Genomic DNA, 19540 nt, shown 5'->3' with positions numbered 1-19540 from the left:
TTTCCTGTTCCACCTGCATGTTTGTGTTTTGTTTGGCCCAAGCGTACCTCTTTCCTGCTTTCTCAGGTTGTCCTGCCTGGTATATCTGATCCAAACTGTCATTCTTTCTATTGATTTACAGAAGAAAATTTCTAAAACACGTGTGATGGGTTGTGGAATCAGCCCCAGGGGACTGATTGGATATGCAGCAGGACAAACCTGTTCTGGTGGATGGCTGGATTGGGAAGGTGGGAGTGCATTCGCCAGCAGCAGCATGATTCGCTGTGGTTCTTCTAGGAAAGCCGACATCCCACAGCTCCAGGATCCCACAGCTATGAAATCCCATGGCTGTGTGCTTGAGTTCCTTCAAGGTGAGGCAACAAGGCTGTATGAGTTCTGCAGGAAAAGGCAGGGCTGGATTTATAAGTTGGATCTGACAGAGCCTTTTCTGATGAGTAAGGGTCAAGGTTATGCAGACAGCACATCACGGCAGGAAGAGATTTTGTGTAAACGGGAGCAGAGTGAGGAGTTTTTGAAGACCCAAACCTCTGCCCAAGCAGGAGCTGTGTGGAGTCACATAAAATAGGAAACAGGGTGTGAAACAGAAGCTTTGACAACTATCAGGGATTCTTCCTGACCTGATTGTCACGTCCAGATGGGGTCCAGCTCCCCTGACTCTGGTCACACGCGGGAGGTAGTTGTGTCTGAGCAACTGTCTGTCTGTCTGTGTGCTCATCCTCTTCTGCCCAGATGGTCTTTGGCTGCAGGCAGGATGCCGCTGGGACAGGCAGTTAGTGACAGGCTGCTCAGGGGCAAGAATGGACTGGCTATACCTGGGGCTCGAGGGCAGGAGCGTAGGACATTGCACTGTCCCCACTCTTGGCAGCCCGTGACCCCAGCACGGGCCTCAGAGAAGGCTGCGTCGCTGCGTGCCTTCTGGCACCTCGTGACTGGCCCAGCCTTGGTCTTTGGGTTTTTGTGTGTAGCCACTTCGCTACTGCTGGTGCTGCATCTCTGGTGGGGAGCTGGACTTGTGAGCCGGGAGGCCTGGCCCTGGGGTGGTGCGGGATCCACCTGGCTACCTGCTGTGCTGAAGTAACCCCAAGAGCTTTTTGATATGTTTGCAAGTGCAGGTGCAAGAAGAGGCGTGAGACTCTCCCAGGTACAAAGGTCCCAGCACCCTGGGGTCCCCCCAGCAGCCAAAAACATTGCATCGCTGGCACAGCCCGCTGCAGAAGCGCGCCCTGGCCTGGTGCTGGCCTGCGGCGGCCGGACGGAGCTGTGGGCTGTGAATTCGGCCATGGGGGAAACGCTGCGCCGGCCCAAGGCAGCGGGCCTGGCGGGGCGAGGCAACGGGGCCGGCAGCGGGCAGGGACCCCGCGGTGCCGGAGGACGGCAGGGTGCCGCGGGCACGAGGAAGGAGCCGGACCCGGGAAGCACACGCTGCCCGGCGGGAGCGCAGGGCCGAGCGGGGAGCACGCCGCAGCGCGGGGCCCGCGCGACACGCTGCGGCCGCCGACCGGCCCCGCACCCGCGAGCGGCGAGGCCGCGGGGCGGGGCCGCCATGTCGTGACCCCGCCCCGGCCCGCCCGGCCCCGCCCCGGCCAGCTCATCCCGGCCCCACCCCGCGCCGCCGGCGGCCAGATCCCGGCGCGGCGCCATGGGGCCGCCGGAGGAGGTGCGGGGAGCGGCTGGCGCGGTGCGGCCAGAGCCACCTGCTGCGCTTCTGGGCCCGCTGGGCCCAGCGCAGCGCGGGGCGCTGCTGGCGGCGCTGCCGCCGGGGCTGGGCGAGCACTGCCGGCTGGCGGCGGCGGCCGGGGCCCGCCAGCTAAGGCCGCCGGAGCGCCTGGACGGCCGGATGGAGCCGCTCCCCGCCCGGCTGCTGGGCAGCGCCCGCCGCAGTGGCCCCGCCGCGCTGGAGCGCTGGGAGGCTGAAGGTGAGCGGGGCGAGGGGCCGCCTGTCCCGTCCCGGGGCCGCGCTTTGAGGCTCTGGCCCTTGGTGCACCCCTCCGGCCCTCGCCCTGGGGGGGGCTCCGGAGGGGCGGCCGGGATGGCAGTTGGGGCGGGGGGCCCAGGGGCGTCTGGCCCAGCGCCGCCGGCCGCTCCCGGCGGGTTCCCCAGCGCGGCTCTCCGCGTCTCGGTGCCAAAAGTGCTAAGGCTTGTCCCAAAAACCAGCCAGAGCTGCCTTAAAGCCGGCGGAGTGCGGCCTAGCGCCAGCGGGAATGAGCCAGGCCGGCTGGACCTGGGCCGGGCCGCGGCCCTGGTGCGAGGCATGGGGGGCACATCCATCCCTTCGGCATCCCACAGAGCCTCGGCCCATGCGGAGACCGGGGCCATTCCTGGCGGGATCGCCGGGGCGGAGCATCATGTCCTGCCGTAGCGCCTTTGGGGTGGCGTCCAGCAGCCTGGACAGCGGCACCGTGTTCGGTCCTGGACTTTGGTGTCAGGCAGGGGGGAGGCAAGCAGGAGCCAAGGGTGATGGTGAGGCAGGCAGGGTGGGGAGAGATTTGGGGTTACAGCTGTACCGCTGGGCCCTGAACACAGGCAGCCAGATGCCCGGTGCACAGCAGGGGCTGTGGAAGCACTTTGGGGCTGACACACTGAATTTTCTCTCTTAGCTGTTAAATGCAGTGGTTGAGGCTGGAGAGCACATGTCGGCGGGACACAGGATGATATCGTGCTTTGCAGGTGGAGGTGAAGTCTCTGGGGAGGGTGGAAGCAGAAGCTGCTGCCTTGCTGCTGAAATAGGGAGCTGGATTGGGGCACACGGGTGGTCTCCCAGACCACTTACGGATGCAAAGGCAGGTCTTGTGCTAGCGTGGGGGCTGGTGTGGAGGCCCATCCAGGCTGTGCCACACGTGGCACAGGAGCAGAGTGGATGGGTAGTGTGGAAGAAGCCCAGGAAAGCTCAGCATCCATGTTTTTTGTAGCCCAATAGATGCTGACGGCTTTCCCTGGTCACCCTGTGGGCATGTGAAAGATGGGGGTGATGGGGGAGGTGGTGGCTGGACGTGGGGTGCTATGTTCCACCTGCAGCACACGTCTTGGACGTCCTGTGCTGTTTTCTAAGTGCATGCTCTGTTTCAGTTATTTACAAAGGTTCGGATGTGTCTCCCCTCTTTTATAAAAAAACACCACTGTTACAAAATAATAATAAAAAAAGGAAGCCAGAAAAAAACAGCTGTGGTTGGAGAGACTTGCTTAAATTGTGGCAACCATCTGCATAGCGTTGACCCAAACCTGACAGCAAAGAGGTGGGGATGTGTGTGCAGGAGAGTAAAAATTTCCAAACAAATGCAAAAATAGAAGCAGCAGGGTCACAGGACAGAGGAGCTTTTCTGCCCTGTCAGACTCTGCTGACAAGGCTGAGCAGTGATGGAGGGAGTGGGAGGAAACTCTGGTGATCCAGGGGCCACGTGTGCTTAGTCCAACCAGGGTTTCGACCAGCCATGCTTACATTTCCAGCCAAGCAGAGCAGGGTGCCAGTGCCCAGCCAGCACCACAGCAGCCGCCCAGACGTAACTGGTAGGGTTTGGTAGGGGACCCGCTCGGATGCTGGTTGCTGCCTCTTGCTTGAGGGTGTCGCAGTGGGGAGGAAGGGAACCCATGAATCCTACAGGCTCTGGGTCAGGGCTGCGCAGTTAAATTAACAATTTTTCCAAACTGGGTCCTTTGTCTTCCGCCTTGCCAGGCCAGCGAAAAGCTGGCACATGTGCCTTGTGCTGCTGTCTGCAGCAGGGAAGGGAAGGCTGTCTCTGCAGGGCTGGCCTCCCGTGCTGCAAGCAGTGCTTTGCAGGAGTCCAGAAGGTCTGGTGTGGTTGGGGCCACTGGCACCGTGCACAAATCACCCGGCCCTGAAGTCTGTGTGGCCCCGAGCCACATCAGCCCTGCAGGTAGCATTTCTTAATTTCTACCAGGAGAGGGGGACATGGTTCTTCTGTTTCCCTCTGGTTTGTTTTTATGATCCCGTTTAATGCTGGAGATGGGAATCAGCCCTGGGTTTTATTACCTGGAAGAGGGCAATCAGGCAAGACTTTGTGCCACTGAACCTGGGCAGCACTGGTGTGCCGTGTGTCCCTGTGGATGTGGCCTCATCCCCAGGAGCGTCCCCATGGCCCCGCACGGCATTTCCCGGTGCAGCTGGTGGTGTTGGCACAGGCTTTGCGGGGATTGTGGGCCCCTGAGGGGCTGCAAGCTCCAAAAGGCTCTTGTTTCCAGTGAGCTGCTCACGGTGTTGAGCTGGACGAGAGAAGAGTGAGCAGTCCTGACCTGCTGCTCGATGTCCCTGAGGCTGCACAGCTGATACAGCCCTTGGCTGTGGGCTCGGGGTCACCTCTGAGCTGAGCTTGTCTGTGCTCTGTCTGCAGGTGTCCAAGTTCCCAGCAGCTCCCACCTGCAGTGTGTCCTCTGTGAAGACTGAACAGCTGAAATGATGTCTCCTCCTTTCCCCTTCTCCCTTTTTTGTGATTAAAAAACAATGGTTAAAAGAACCAGGCAACTAAAAACTTAGCCTTGGGAACACCCAAGACATTTTTTAATAGTTTAAAAAAATAATGTATCATCGTTATTGTCTCTGAGATGATAAAACTTAGCCTGGTCAGATTTGCTTTCAGATCTTAAACACAAACATTAAGCAATCACATTTTCTAGGCAGCCTTAGGGATGGTGGTATAAATCAAGCACAGACACTTTTACATTCTGTAAATGTTTTATTAATGAAATCTAACTCTTGAGCATGGGCGCAGCATAGCTCCCATTTCATCAGAAGGTTTGATGAGCTGTTCTGGTTAATTTGACTGCTCTGCAGAATTAAGGATTTTTGCTTTATTCTTCTCTTATTGACTGCTGTTGTAATTAGGCTGATGTGCCTGTCCAGCAGGAGAGTTCAATCTGTTCTTGCAAGATCAATCTGTTCTTCCTGCAAAATCTATTTTTGTGTGTTACTTTCTATGCAGGATAAGATTTAGTGCAGCATTGGTGGGTATCTAACAGCCATCACGTCTTCCCTTTATTTGGTTGAGCTGTTTGTATTTCATATGCTGCAGAAAATAAGGTGGATGTTTTTTTAAGAGGGATAAATATTTCCATTTACTGCAGGAATGTTCAGCAAGATGAGTAAGTTGTTACGAACTTTAGTCATGTGTATTAGTCTTAGAGCTGGGAAGTCAGAGCAGACCTACTTACTCAAATTTTGGGGGATATTCGTTTTCATGGCAATCTAAGATCAGAAGCTTGGAAAAACTCCCCGGTAGTTGTAGGATTGCACTGTAAATACTGAGAATGCCATAAATGATGGGAAGGAGAGTCCCCTTGCTGGGTTGTTCATGTGGGCTGTGGTCAGCCCTCTCCTGGGAATTATGACCCCAACAGTCTGCTGGATTTTGGGAAGAGAAAAATAGAACGACACTGTTGATATTATTAGTGGTATTGCTTTGGACTTGGGTTCATCCCGCTTAGGTGGAGGTTTCGGTCCCCACAGTGAGATGCCCCTCTGGGAGGTGGGTGTGAGATGCCAAATCGCCCTTGGGCAGATGCCACCCTCTTGTCACTGCGTGGAAAACTTGTCAGAACTGCCATCTCCTCTGGGACATCCCTGTTTCAGTGGGGTGATGCCAACCCTGGCACTCCTGAGTTGTGGCTGAGGATCACAGCAGCTTGTGCTGGATGCTGCGTGACAAATGGAACCAAGCAGGCTTTTCCGGCAGTGTTCATTCCAGAGCTTCATACGAGCGATGCCACTTGGCATAGTCTTTTGCTGTGCAAAAAGCTCTGATCTGAGATCAGCAGGATGTGGTCTGTCACATCAGGAGCAGAGTGTGCATGTTGGTGTGAGCCCAGTGGTGCTGTGGTGGGAATGGAGCAGGGTGAGTGCCAGACTCGGTCCACTGGTGGATGAATCCCAGTTGCACCCCAGAGCAGCACCCCTTGTGCTGCAGAAACTGAGACCAGCAAATGCTCAGTTCAGGCCTCAGGCAGCTTTGTTTTAAATCAGTGTGAAATACTTAAGCAGTTTAAGTTCTAGATTATTTAGGGTTTTTTAAATGTTTTTATTGCCTGTTTGAAACAGGACAGTTTGGAAGTGTCCCACAGGGGAACTATTTTTAGATCTTTTTTTTCCTCCATAAGTTCTTCCCTCAATTTTTCCTTTTCCACTGGGACGTTTTGTGTCAGATTTGGTGGAAGGAGCCTGCCTGCCTGGCACAGTGCGGCCCCACTCACATATGGGAGGCCAAGCAGCGAAGCACTACCTGCCCCAGCCCTGCAGCAAGGCAAGGCTTAGGTGCTCACTGGGCTTGCTGGCCCTGCACAGCTGCATGTGGCAGTCTTGCATTGCTGTCTGGTGGTACTGGTTCAGCCCTGGGCGGCTGTGGCATGGTGACATTCAGAGCCCTTCCCTTCGCCAGGTCTCTGGGCCTGTGTCCATCTGCTGTGGGTTTTAAATGTGCTTGGGAATCACTGGGGAGTGACGTCCTTGGCTGCGGGAATGACAGCAAGTATAGTGTCACCAGTGTTCATGGCCAAGGGCCTTTCTTTGCTCAGGCACTGCTATTTATCTTGCTTTGAGAGGCTTATCATTGCTGTGGAGAGGCCAAGATTAAGCTTGCTCAGGGATAGATTGGCCAAGTGAGAGACGTTTCCTTGCAGAGCGGTGAGTCAGCTCTCTGCGCTTGTTGAACTCAGCAGGTCTGTGACAGTTGTCATTCCTTTTCCTGGGATAAAGCAGGGGAAGAGAATGGGCAGGATCTGCGCAACCACGTCCTTGCTCGTGCTTCAGCTACAGCTGTGACTGTCTCCTCCCTGCCCTGCCCCAGGACGGGGTGGCTGCCGCAACAGACTGACCCGAACCAAAGAGTTTGGTTTTGGTTTCTAACTGCAATCACTTTCTCTTCCTCTCCCCACTGGTAATTTTGTCACCGCTGCTGACCCCTTCGCTGGCCTGTAGTTCCTTCCCACTCCACCTCGTGACTGTTGTTCCAAGGCACGGGCGCAAGCAGAGACAATGGTGGGGCTGGTCCTGGCAGGGATGTGGACTCAAGGGCCACTCAGCTGGGAGCTGAGCACCCCTGGCTAGTCTGGTGCTGAGCTGGCTGTTGCTTTGCTGGATCTGTGTGTCTGTGTGGGCGGGAGAGGGGCCTGGTAAGAAAGCCGTGGCAGGGCTGCATAACCGGCTTCCTTCCGTGTGCCTGAGTGGGCATTACCAGCCTGTTTGGAAAGGGTATATTTAGGCAGAAACATTGTGTTGCTGCTGTGGTGGGACTGAAGCTTGTAAGCATGGGGAGGCCAGTAGTATTACCGCAATGTTATGGATGACTTACGTCTGTTTTTATTGCTGAAAGCCAGACTTTTGAACAGAATTAAAACCAAGCCCAATTGTTAGAGCAGCAATTGCTATTTTCCCTCTATTGCTCATTTAAACAGCCAGTTATTTAAAGATGAGCTTAAAACCAATCCTGCTGTTCTTCTAATTCAATATCTTTGGTCCCTGTGTCTTTCAGTCCAAGTCAGATATTTTTTAGTCCCAGATATGGTTAAAATTGGGTGTTTGTCTTCTCCTGAGAGGTAGGGGAGAAGCGTGGGCTGTCGTGGACTGCAAGGAGCTGTGGCAGGCTCAGCGATGTGCAGTAGACCTCTTGCGTTAGGTTGCAAAAGGCTCTGAATGCTACTGTACAGCAGCAGAGCTGTGGCTTTTGACCTGCACAGTCCCAGAGCTCACTGCGTTCCTGGAGGAGTGCAAAGTGTTCCCTAAGGAAGAATCTTTCTCACAGTTGTCAGTCGTTACTGTGATGCTGGCTTGAGAGAAGGCAGGGAACAAAGACTGTGAATGAGCTGGGTGTTTATTATGTGGTCTGGTTCTTCCCAGAATTCTGGACTTTCCTGGTTTGTCAGGAGAAATTATATTGTTTTTAATTAGATTGTGGGAGTCGTGGCTTCTGCAGGCTTGGTTGTGTTACTAGTCCTGTCTGCAGCTGAACAGAAGCTGGAACACAAGTACAGATAGTTGATTAAGGCAGATTCTAGAAATGCTCATGCTTTACTGAAGATGGCAAGACTTTGCTTCTTTGGGATGTAGAAATGTTGGTGATAAGGGACCTCTGGAGGTCTCTAGTCCAGCCCCTATTTGGAACAGGGCTGTACCCAGACATAGGTCAGGTCAGCTATGGTTTTATCAAAACAAGCCTTGAAAACCTTAAGGGACATCTCCCGCCTCTCCGGATATCTTTCTAGTGCTGCACCATCTGCCTAGTAAAGAGGTTTTATCCTCATGTCCAGTTTGAACCTCTTAAGCTGCAACTCATGGCTATTGCCTATCGTTACACCATCTGCTGCTTTAGATGAGGAAACTGCTGCATCAGAGAGGTGAAATGAGTTTTTTTATATTGCATGCAGCATCATATTTCTCTCTGAACTGCCAGCAGTGGGCATTGAACTGGCAGCTTCTGGCTGTTTTCTGAGCTCTGCAGAAAGGCTCAGGAGAAAAACATGGGGTTGTTGATTACTTTTGTGATTCTTATATTCTCTTGGGGTTCTTTCTCCTGTTCAGGCTTGCATCAGATCTCACAGAACAAGGTGGCAGTGCTGCTCCTGGCTGGAGGACAAGGAACTCGCCTGGGAGTGAGCTATCCCAAGGGCATGTACAACGTGGGCTTACCCAGTGGCAAGACCTTGTATCAGATCCAAGCAGAAAGAATCCGCAAAGTGGAGCAGCTTGCTGGCCAGAGATACCACTGCAAGTGTACCATCCCCTGGTAGGTGACCTGGAGCCACAGACCCACTGTGCGAGGGTCTTTGCATTGCAGTCTTGCCTATGTTGTCTTCTGGAAGCACTTTGCTGGGTGCTGTAGAGAGACACGTCGGGGAGAGCCTTTTGTTGGCAGGATCTGCAATGCTAGCGGCTGGAGGAGGGTGTGCAGGGGTGGGAAGTGGCGTGTCCATGTTTGCAGACCTGAGGGACCGAGCGATGCCCTTGAATCACTGAACACTACTCTAACTGCTGTACCATGCTGTCTTTTCAAGCACAGTCCCTGACAACACTATGAACAGCATTTTTCAGTGCCTGTTTCAGATGCTCCACAAGAGATTTCATCCATTTGTGCCATGCTTTTTCAGGTTCCTGCACAGAGGAAGAGATTGCCTAGAGCTCACCTTCCAAGACCCTCTGCCTCCCATTGCCTGCAATTTCTGCCCCAGCAAAAAAAATTCCCCTCAGAGTAGTAAATGCTTGTCAGGGTCCATTTTCAGGCCATCTCCTGCTGCTGTTGTTGTTTACAGCTGTCTGCTGTCTCTTGTGGCTGCTCCTAGGTTTCAAAAGCCTTCAAAAGGCTTCAAAAGAGACTAGCTCTGGGCAAAATATGAATTCCCTATGGGATGCAGTGGGTGAGAGAGGAAGGTGCTGCAGCATGCTTCTGGAAGCCAACATGGGTTATTTGCAGGATGCAACATCTGCTGATGTTTACAGTTCCTTTTCCTGGGCTGAGGCGGTAGTTGGCTGCTACAGAACACCAGAGGCCAGGCTACGCTGTCTGCAAAAAAGTAAATCGGGGGTGTGTGAGGTCCAGGCTCTCCTGTGCGAGGGATTGATTCCCCTGGCATGCTGGCGGAAGACCCTGTATACCTATGCCAATAGTTGAAGTGCTTGACAGGTAGATGATGAAGATGGCTCTTAGCCACTGTTGAAGAAGGAAGATAGTGGAGGGAGAGACAGCAGCAATGAGGAGCTGGAAGGAGAGGAGAAAATAGAGAAATTTAAGAGAAAACCGAATCACACAACCAACATTTGAAAATGCTGCTGTTCGCCTTGGCACAGAAGAGGTGCTGGCAGACTGAGCTGCTGGGGATTCACAGCTCATTCTCCACCTCATGCTGGTCAGTGCTTCTTTAGACACTCAGCATCAGTTTGAATCTAGGGTGAACGAGGCTGTTGTACTGTCCTTTACCTTGTTTTCCAGCTCATGTGGCTATCCAGAGGTCATTCACATTTAGGGAAGGGGTCTTCTGTCCTGGCTGGAGCTAAGCCTGTGGGTAGGATCGTGCACAAGACCCTGTGTAGCCTTCCTGTGGGATGAGTTCTGGAGGAGAGCTCTCCTGCTCAGTTGCACACTGCAGGATACTGTAGTGTCTCTCATTTAACACTCTTTCCTCCCTTTTGTGTTCCATTTGTAGTTTCAAATTTTGCTTGTGCTTTTCTTGCTCGTTGCTCAGCACTCGTTCCTACCCAGGTACATCATGACAAGTGAGTTCACGCTGGGGCCGACAGAGGAGTTCTTTGTAGAACATGACTACTTCAACCTGGATAAATCCAATGTGGTCATGTTTGAACAGAGGATGCTGCCCGCTGTCACCTTTGATGGGAAGGCCATCTTGGAGGAGAAGGGGAAAATTGCTATGGCTCCAGGTACCCCACTGTTCACTCTTTCATGGTACAGTGACGTCATATGCATTGATAATTGCTACCAGCCATCAGCCAGCCTTGGCACACAGAGCAGTCTTTGGAAGTCAGTGTTAATGCTTCTGATTAGTGTGGGAGGGTTCAGTTAAATGTTTCAGGCTGGTAATCAAGACTGTAGCAATCTCTGTTTAGTTCTTGCTGCAGATTTGCCCACAGCCCATGGTTTTTATCAAAGCCTGGGAGTATTGGCAGGATTAGGAGTGGTACAGCTGCAGGTTAGGAGCAATGTGCATCGGCAGGGCTGTGCATGAGGTCCACTGGGGTGCTGACTCTCAGGTGTGAAGCTGTCGGGAGCTGGGCTCCAGTTCAAGGCTGATAGCTGGAAATGGGTGAAGAAGCAGCATGAAGATTAACTCTTTTCCAAAATGATCGCAATGTCTCATCTAGTAAAGTTCTCCATTTACCATGTCCAGGTTAAGAGAGCTGATGAAGGCAGCCTGCTCAGGGCCGTGTTGCAGTGATGCGGTTTTGCGGCTGCAGCGTGGTTTTCCTGAGCTGATGGGAGGAGTCATGAAAGGGTGATGAATAAATGTGCAGGTGTCTTTTGTGCAGCTGCAGTTCAAGCCTTTAAAAAGGCATTGGGAAGTTGCAGGGGGAAGATAAACAGAGAATAAGATTTATTTTAGTCTTTTTCTGCAAGCTGAATTTTAAATATGCTTTTTCTCTGCACTGCAAAACCACTACAAAGTCACTAACTAACCGGGGCTTTCTCTTCTCTCTTGCACTGTAGATGGCAATGGTGGCTTATACCGTGCTTTGGTGGATAATAAGATCTTGGATGACATGAAGCAGCGTGGAATCCAGTATGTCCATGTATACTGTGTGGACAATATCCTCGTGAAAATGGCAGATCCAGTCTTCATAGGCTTCTGTGTTTCCAAAGGGGCAGATTGTGGTGCAAAGGTGAGGCCGTGCTAATGCTGAGCCATTTCCCCACAGGGAGTTAAGGTCTGATTACACTTGGAAGCTGGTGGCTAGGGTGAGCTTAGATGAACCAGGGTATCCAGACCTCTGTCCACCAGCAGCTTGCTCCAAGCACATTTAGAGGAGCTGCTTGCTGCCTGCATTGCATTCAGAATCCCTACATGCGGGTGTCCTCCTCCGCTCTTCCCAGAGTACTGTGAAAAATAAATTTCAATTAGAGCAGGGACTGTAACTGCACAGGAAACTACAAATGGAAATTGCTTCCCCTTTATGCCCTGCCCTTTCTACAAAGGCACCTGGGCTATCTGAAAGCCATATTGAACTGGGTTGTGTTTTATAAATGCATCTTTAAGTCTAATGGAGGTATTCCTTATGCCCCACTGTGGAAGATGGGGAAAGCCAAACCAGCCTGGTTTTGTCACCCTAAAGCAGCAGATGCTTGAGGAGACATTTATATTACTTTAATCATTAACACTGTTCATGCAAACAGGGAGCTGAAGGCTAGCAGCTGCAAACATTTTTTATTTAATGCCAGGTCCTTGATAAAAGTGCCCCACAGTATGCCAATTTCTTTTAACTGGTTTGTCTTCTGCGCAGCTGTGCAATTAAGTGGTCGGGTACTGGGTTTTATGAGCAGTTGTTGGGCAAAATGTGCCTCCAGGCTCCTCTGTACACCCAGCACTGCCCTGCCCGTGCTCCTGGAGGATCAGCATGCAGCAGTCCTGTAGGATCATTTGTACATGGGAGTTGGAATAGTGCTAGGAATTTCTTCCTCCTTGTCATAGCCCTCTGTCTTGTGGCTGCAGGTGGTGGAGAAGGCCTACCCCACAGAGCCTGTTGGGGTGGTGTGCTGTGTGGATGGCGTCTACCAGGTGGTGGAGTACAGTGAGGTCAGCCTGGAGACTGCACAGCAGCAAAGCCCTGATGGGGGATTGATGTACAGCACTGGCAATATCTGCAACCATTTCTTCACAGTTGAGTTCCTGGAGATGGTGGCCCAGTAAGTTCCAGCAGATCTGCTAGGCCACTGTGCAGCCCAGAAATGCCTCCAAGAGTGGTTGTTCCCATTTCCCACTCTGTAATTTCAGTAGTGCGTACCTCCTGCTCTGCTCTTCACTTCCCCTCTTCTCCAAACAGTTCAAAACAGCTGTGTCCACTTTCTGACAGCCCCAGCATGCCCTTCAGGCCTTACCCAATGGAGAGGTTGCATGCTTTGCTGGTAGCTAAATCAACCAAGATACACCAGTGCATGACCTTCCTGGGCCTGCAAGGGCAAGCAGCCACATGGCTGCAGCGTGGTCAGTGATTCAGCCCCACACAGGATTTTCAATGGGAATGTCACCCATGCCATCCCTTGGGACAACAGAGGTTGGGGGAGAGGGTGAAGCTGGAGGAAGACTCTGCACCTTGGTGTTGGGAGATGGGGATCTGATGCTGGGCATTCAGTGGGAAGCCATACACCTTCCTGAAGAGCTTGAATCCACCTTTGTGTGAGGGATCTGCTCTGCTCCATTGTAATCCTGGTCAGATAACAATTTGGGTTACCTTTTTTTTTAATCTCTGCCTGCAATTTCAGCTGGATGGTAGGTCCTTCCTCTCTTCTTGCTTTATCCTGTCATGTCCCACTGGTGCAGGGAGTGCTGCTGGCTGGGCTGCTCTGCTCAGTGAGATGTTTCCTGGATGTGACTTGAATCAGTTTGGAGAGAGCAACACCCACAGCAGTTGAGAGATGACCCAGAGCCGTAATAAGCCGTCTGCTTCACAGAAGTGTACTACTTTTTTTCAAACTGAGCGTGAAGTAAATTAACTTGTTTCTCCTCCTTTTGCAGGAAATACGAGCCGCAGCTGAGGCATCACGTAGCCATAAAGAAGGTGCCCTACATTGACGAGGAGGGAAATCTGGTAAAACCACTAAAACCGAACGGGATAAAGCTGGAGAAGTTTGTGTTTGATGTGTTCCAGTTCTCTAAGTTAGTGGCAGACATGATTTTTTTTTTTTCCCCTCTCCTTCTCAATGTTTGTTTGATTGTAGGTTGTGACATGCCTTGCATGTGGTTTGTGGGTGTCTTGTTAGAAAGGTTGTTGGATTTACAGGAAGCTCCAACACAACAGTAATGTTGCAGGCTCCGAGAGATGCGGTCACAGGGTGGTTGGCAGCACCCGGGCTTGCTCTGACTATGCTCCCAGAAGTGTTCGTTCTGCTGAGGATGTCTTGGCTGACCTGGCCTCTGCCAGCCCTGTGAAAGAAAGAAGGAAATCGAGTGCAAAGCCAACGTTTAATACAAGCCCATGTTGGAGTATTCAAACTTGCAGAAATCGGATCTTTCTGGATTGTGGCTTCCATGGCAACTGCAGCTCTGGTTATGTTTTTGGTGCATGTTACGCCAGGGCTCAGCTCACAGCCTTTGTGCTCAGAAAACAGGTTGCTTAAGTACTGTGGGGCCAAGTTACTGGTGCTGTGGGAACTGTCAGTGTTGACTTGCAGAGCTGTAAAACGTAGCTCAGAGCAATGTGCCATAGTGTTAGCACAGTTAGGGGTGCTTTGTGTTTAGGGAATGTGGGACTTTAATAGTTTAGGAATTTAGCATAAGTGTTCTTATAAAACCTATTTCCAAAGCCTTGAATTCAGCAGTAAAGATTCTGTTTTAGGCTTAAATAAATGGCAAAAAGAGACCTCAGGCAAACCGAATAATCTTTGTTTGGATATAGTATTTATGTTTTTAGAGGATTTACTTTAGGGTAGAGAGCTCGAGGTTTGAGCCAGTCTCTGTTTCCTGACATGCATTCAGTGAAGAAGTATCATACCAAAGGCAAAACCAGTGTGATGGAAACAGTGCCGAGTTCTGAGCTTTGAAGGACTCATTTGCAAACAGTGATTCCTTGGGCTTTTTTAATAACACTGCAAAAGCAGCTTGGCAGCTGCTTTTCACATGTGAAATGCAGAAATGCACAGATGCATTTTTATTTGCATTCCATTTCTGGTAAACAGCTGCACTTAACATTCAACTCCGAATCCTCCCATATCACTTATTCATCCCTGGGAACTGGTGTCCTCAGTTGATCCTTGACTACAGATTCCCAGGGGGAGTGGCCATTTCTTGGAGCAGGGGTGTGGTGCTCTGAAGTGAGCTGCACAGCTGGGTGCTGTGTCCAAGCTTTAGGCATCACTGCTGCTCTCCATCCTGCCATGCTCTTAGCCAAGACTTTTTGTCCATGAGCCTCCTAGTGCCTGGAGAGGTTTCTGTGGGATATCTGCAGAACTGTTGCTTTCCCTCTCACCTGTGCACAGCTCTGGAGGGTCGTGAGGCTGCTGTTATGTTCCCAAAGAAACTGGGCTGCTGCTTGTGTTTTTCCATCATACAGGCTGGTGGTACTTTGCTCTTCAGATGGGAGGTGGGCTTTCCTTACCTTGACTGCCCCAGGCTGCATACATCACTGCTCCCTAAAATATACATGAGCCTTTCCCTATAAAAGTTGTTGCATCAACAGGGCTGATGGCTAGCTTTGTTTTTCATTATCACTGTTTTCTCCCCTTTGCCGGTAGGAATTTCGTGGCATTTGAAGTTTTGAGGGAAGAGGAGTTCTCGCCACTAAAAAATGCAGACACAGCTGACAAAGACACTCCTACCACTGCTCGGCAAGCTCTCCTGGCCCAGCATTATCGCTGGGCTGTCAAGGCTGGGGCCAGGTTTCTGGATGAAAATGGTTGCAGGATACCAGAGAAACTCAGGTACAAACCTCTGTGACCTTTTCCACAGCTTCTCTGCCTGTGGCTGTGCAACCTTGCCAGCTAGCTAATGGCATGTACTGTGTTCTACAAAACCAGATATTAGTTTGATCACAGGGTGGCTTGGCATGATTTTCATTCAGCTGGTCTTTTCTGAACATTTAGAGTAATGAATATTACAGCTCCTGCTCCATTAGTGATTGTGAGTGCTATAGACAGTAACAGTCAGTGCTCTGGGCTTTATCTCTGGCAGAGATTCTTTCTCCTGAGGTTGTAAGTTGATTGCTCCTATAGGAGCTCATTTGGCAGGGGCAACTTTTTCCATCGTTCAGGATTTAGCCAGTCCAAGGAATTGTAATTTGTAGTCCTTACCAGCTTTTCTGAATATAGCCCCAGTGCTTAAAGCCCAGCAAGATTCTCAGGTGGGCTTAAGGATCAGCTGTTACAGCAATTACCAATTCAGATACTTCCTCTATAAAAGCGGTGTTCTTGTTTTGATAAGAAATATTTGGGAACTGCTAATTCCCTTTTATTTTCATGCTTTGTGTTTGAATAATGTCTGGTGCATGTGAATATAACAAATGTCTTATCCTTCTGGATATCCTATTCTTGATGAGCTTTCAAAGAAGGTGCACTGTTTTTTAAGCATAGCAATAAGCTAAACCTGTGTTCTCTTCTCTAGTCTCTCAGGAACTGAAGATCCTCCAGCTGTGTGTGAGATTTCTCCATTAGTGTCTTACTTTGGAGAGGTGAGAATAATTGTCTATGGAGGTATTTTTAAGAGTGTGAAGATATGCATCTGATCTCCTTCCAAAGATGGGGGATTTCTTTAGCCTGGGCTTGCTGAGAAATGGTAAGATCAAGGGAACTAGGACTTGGGCTCTGTGTTACGTTCATGGTTCCACTATGGTTTACTCTTCAGCAGTTTGTTCACTCTCAGATTTAGCCATCTGTAAAATGAGATTTGCAACGAGGCTGCAACAGTTTCTTTAAGACTCACAAGTACTTTGAGATCTTCGGAATTAAAAGTGCAGAATATTCAAATTACAAAATCCATGGGGTCACTCTATCCGGTTGTATGCTAATTTGTGCCCGTCTCCTACAGTGAGTGAATACTGAATGAGAAGCGTGGTATGCGCATTGACTTTAGAGAAACCACATCGCAGAACAGATTTCTGAAGTTTGTCCCTCTGAAAATAGTTGATCCTGGGAAAGCTGCTTCCGTTTAGTAGTGAGAAGAGGAGCTTCCCTGTGTTGGACAGACAGGGTGAGAAATAGTGAATTGCAGGAGGATATGTGGGCGCTGTGCGGAAAGGCGTTCATAAAACTTCACATCTTCGCTAGGTTTCTGCGTGCAGGTAGCAAACTCATTGCAATCGATGTGTTGTAAGAACAAAATGAAAACAAGGCAATTTAAGTTGACTTTTCTTTGCTAGGATTCTAACGTGAGTTAAGGACACACCTTCCCATGCCTGCCCGTCCCCAGGAAGCTTGTTCCTGAGTTCCATTGTTTCACGGTTCATTGGTGCCTCTCCTTCATTGATCCCAGGCTTGGGGATGAAACACTTTCCATCTCTGTCACGAGGGAAGCTGTTGCTGTTGTCTGTCCTTCCCATGACCTTTTAACTTTGGGTAGTCAGTTGTTCTTTGAGGATGTTACTTAGACTTAAAAATAGTGCAGGTACCCAGTCTGATGCATTTGCAACCTAACAGTACTATTTTCATACATTCTCAGGGTCTGGAGGTGTACATGAAGAACAAAGACTTCCCTTCTCCCTTTGTGCTTGATGAAAACAAAGTGGAAATGCTAGGAAATTCTTGAAGAGGAGGGAGGCCTTTCCCCTCAAATCAGATAACTGTCTGTCAGACCCATTATGAGAACTGACATTATTAAAATGTCAGCTATGAAGTCTGTTATAAAAAAGTTGCCGCTTCGGATCGATGCCAAGTCCTTGCAGCAGTTGTATTTACACACACGTACGTGCTCACCAGTTCTGTTTGGTAACTTTGAAGGCTGTGCCTTTTGTCTCAGTCTGTTTTGTAGACTTGGATGTGAATGAAGATTAATACCTTCCGGATACCAAACAGATTTTATATTTCTTATTTGCTGTGCATATGAATATGTAAAAGAGCCAGTCAGAGCCTTAATAAATCAATTTTGCATTTAAGAAGATTAAATCTTTCCAGTGCCTTGTTAGGTATCTTGTTTGTGCTGGTGGGGTTGGGGTTTCTTTTGTTTTTGTTTTTAAATTGTGTGCACAGCTGAAGAACTAGTTTGATCTGTCTTTGCTCTAATCCTGTGCTGATTAGAAGATCCAATTCAGCAATTGCATCCTCTAACCAGATCATACAGAGCAGTCTGCTGCAGGTAGGGATGCTGCTCTGTGTGAAGTGTTGCTTGAGCTTTGGACTCTAAAGCAGAACAGACTAGTTTGCATGTCTAGACTTGCTGGTGCCATTCCAAGAAAACATAAGTAAGTATGCAGCTTAGACTGATTGCTCTTTACAGCTGTAGTGACCTTTTTTTTTTAATTTAAAAAAAAATGAGAATTTTTTTTCACAATAACCCTCTTCTCTTCCTCTTTGTAACAAACATTTGTTTTACTTTTCATTTTTCTGTTTAATGTATACCATATCCCTCAAAGGGAACTCTTAAAGTACCTGAAAGTAATGAGGAACAAATCCTGATGGTAGAATTTAATGCTTAACAAAACAAACAAAAAACCCCCTTAATACCAGCATACACAGTATTTTACCAGCCTCTGCTTCTGCAGTTTCTGGCCCGGTATTTTTCCAGCACTCTTTCACTTACGAAATAATTTTTTAGATGCCTTCCTTTACATTTTTATTAGTAATATAATTAAAAGATAAGTGTTAGCTAATTAAGAATGCTAATTGCCAGAACACATGTAGCATGTGAACTCAGCCCTGGCCAAGGGATCCCAGGGTGGCCGTGATCAACAAATGATTGTTCCTGTTCAGCCTTTGGATGCTGCGCTGATGAGCTCGTGCCAGGTGGGCACCTGCCAGCTGCAGAACCTGCGTTGAACACCCCAAAGTCATTTCACCCTTCATGAGGATGCTTCACGTGCACTGCTTGAGGAGCAATCTATACTTTTCCCCTAAATCAGGTGTTAAGGAAGGTGGTGAGGAAGATGCCTCATCTAGGATGTTGTTATTTCATGCATCTGCTTCTACTGAGGAATTGCTGATGCTATTAAGCATAAATCTTTTAAATGACTTATGTGGCTTTCTGTCATTCCTGACATGAAGCTGTTATACAGAATGTTGGGGAAGTAGAAAAATGGCTTTGGGAGTAAATATAGTTTGTAAGTAGGCTCATGTTTTCCAAAGAAAGCATATAATTATCAATGGCAGAGTTTTCAGGTATAAAGTGTATCTGCATGCGCATAAGTAATGAGCCTTTTGCACATGCAAACCAGCTAATGACAGTTCTGATTACCTCATTTTGTGCAGCCAGTAATGCCCATTTTTAGTATAAATTAAGCATTTGTCCTTGATGCTCAATTCTGTAGTCTTTTTCACACAGTGTTTTATGGGTCATTCCATTCCTGACAGTCAAGTTTTATATTTGAGAACAAATAGCGTTGTATCTTTTGTGAGTATTGCTTGTCGATTCAGGCACATGCTCATTTTAAATTGTACTGTGCTATGAAGAAAGGATTTTTCTTTTACTCTTTCTAAAGTGCTTTCTCTTTTGAAACTTCATTTTCCGTGTGCTTTAATCATGTGTACACTGAGCTGCTGACATGGTTTTTGGAGGAGAAGCTAAATTAGAATGCTAAATGCAGTGTCTGTTGGGTTTTTTTCCCCATGACGCCTCACATTTTAAACTGGAATATAGAAAGAATTTTGAGAGAACTTTAAAGAAAAAATAATCTGTTCTGTATGTGACAAAGTAATTCTAGTATGCATTATGAAATGAAAAAAGTACCTGAAAGAAATGGAGGTCCTGTAGTACTCCAGAAACTTTCGGATACCTAAGCATTTTTATAATAAAGATGTTACTGTGATTTCTATGTGTCTGTGTTTCTTGTTCATGAGGAAAATACACCTGGTGTCTTTGTCCCTACACGTCATGGGTGTTGTCACCACCGCTGCAGGACACTGAGACAGTGTCACTGATGGCATGGCTGGAGGCTGCAGTGCCCACACTTCAGATGTACAGGGGCATGTGGAACTCAGCAGAGTAATTTCTGAAGTGGTTTGACATTGTGGGATGCATTTAATCAGAAAACAGAACTCTCTTCTTGCCTGCAATCCTGTTCCCTCCCAAGCTTTTCAGCTGGGTTTACTGAGGGGAGGGAGTTCAGTTGTGGGTGGTATGTGGTATGTATCTAAAGTAGATTTGAGTGATCTGGATCCAAGTCGGGCTTTTGCAGCTGTTGTGTGGGTAATGAGTGCTCACTATAATGCAACTTTTGCTTGGCTTCCCATTGACA

At 49.2% G+C, this 19540-nt stretch overlaps 1 protein-coding gene across 1 annotated transcript; it reads left to right on the top strand.

Annotated features, from left to right (window-relative positions):
- Positions 1–1639: 1639 nt before the first annotated feature.
- Positions 1640–16980, top strand: UAP1L1 (UDP-N-acetylglucosamine pyrophosphorylase 1 like 1; the record flags this gene model as incomplete). Its single annotated transcript, XM_082008832.1, is given in 11 exon segments — positions 1640–1663; positions 1665–1710; positions 1713–1916; positions 8522–8726; positions 10197–10372; positions 11157–11329; positions 12157–12350; positions 13180–13320; positions 14895–15080; positions 15760–15826; positions 16813–16980. Coding segments are annotated over 11 exon segments (1503 nt in total). The 3' UTR covers positions 16900–16980.
- Between the last annotated feature and the right edge of the window lie 2560 nt (positions 16981–19540).

The sequence above is a fragment of the Phaethon aethereus genome, assembly GCF_964289735.1.
Source record: "Phaethon aethereus genome assembly, chromosome: 20".
Lineage (NCBI taxonomy): Eukaryota > Metazoa > Chordata > Aves > Phaethontiformes > Phaethontidae > Phaethon > Phaethon aethereus.
The sequence above is the reverse complement of the archived record's forward strand: the minus strand, read 5'-3'. Positions and strand labels throughout refer to the sequence as shown.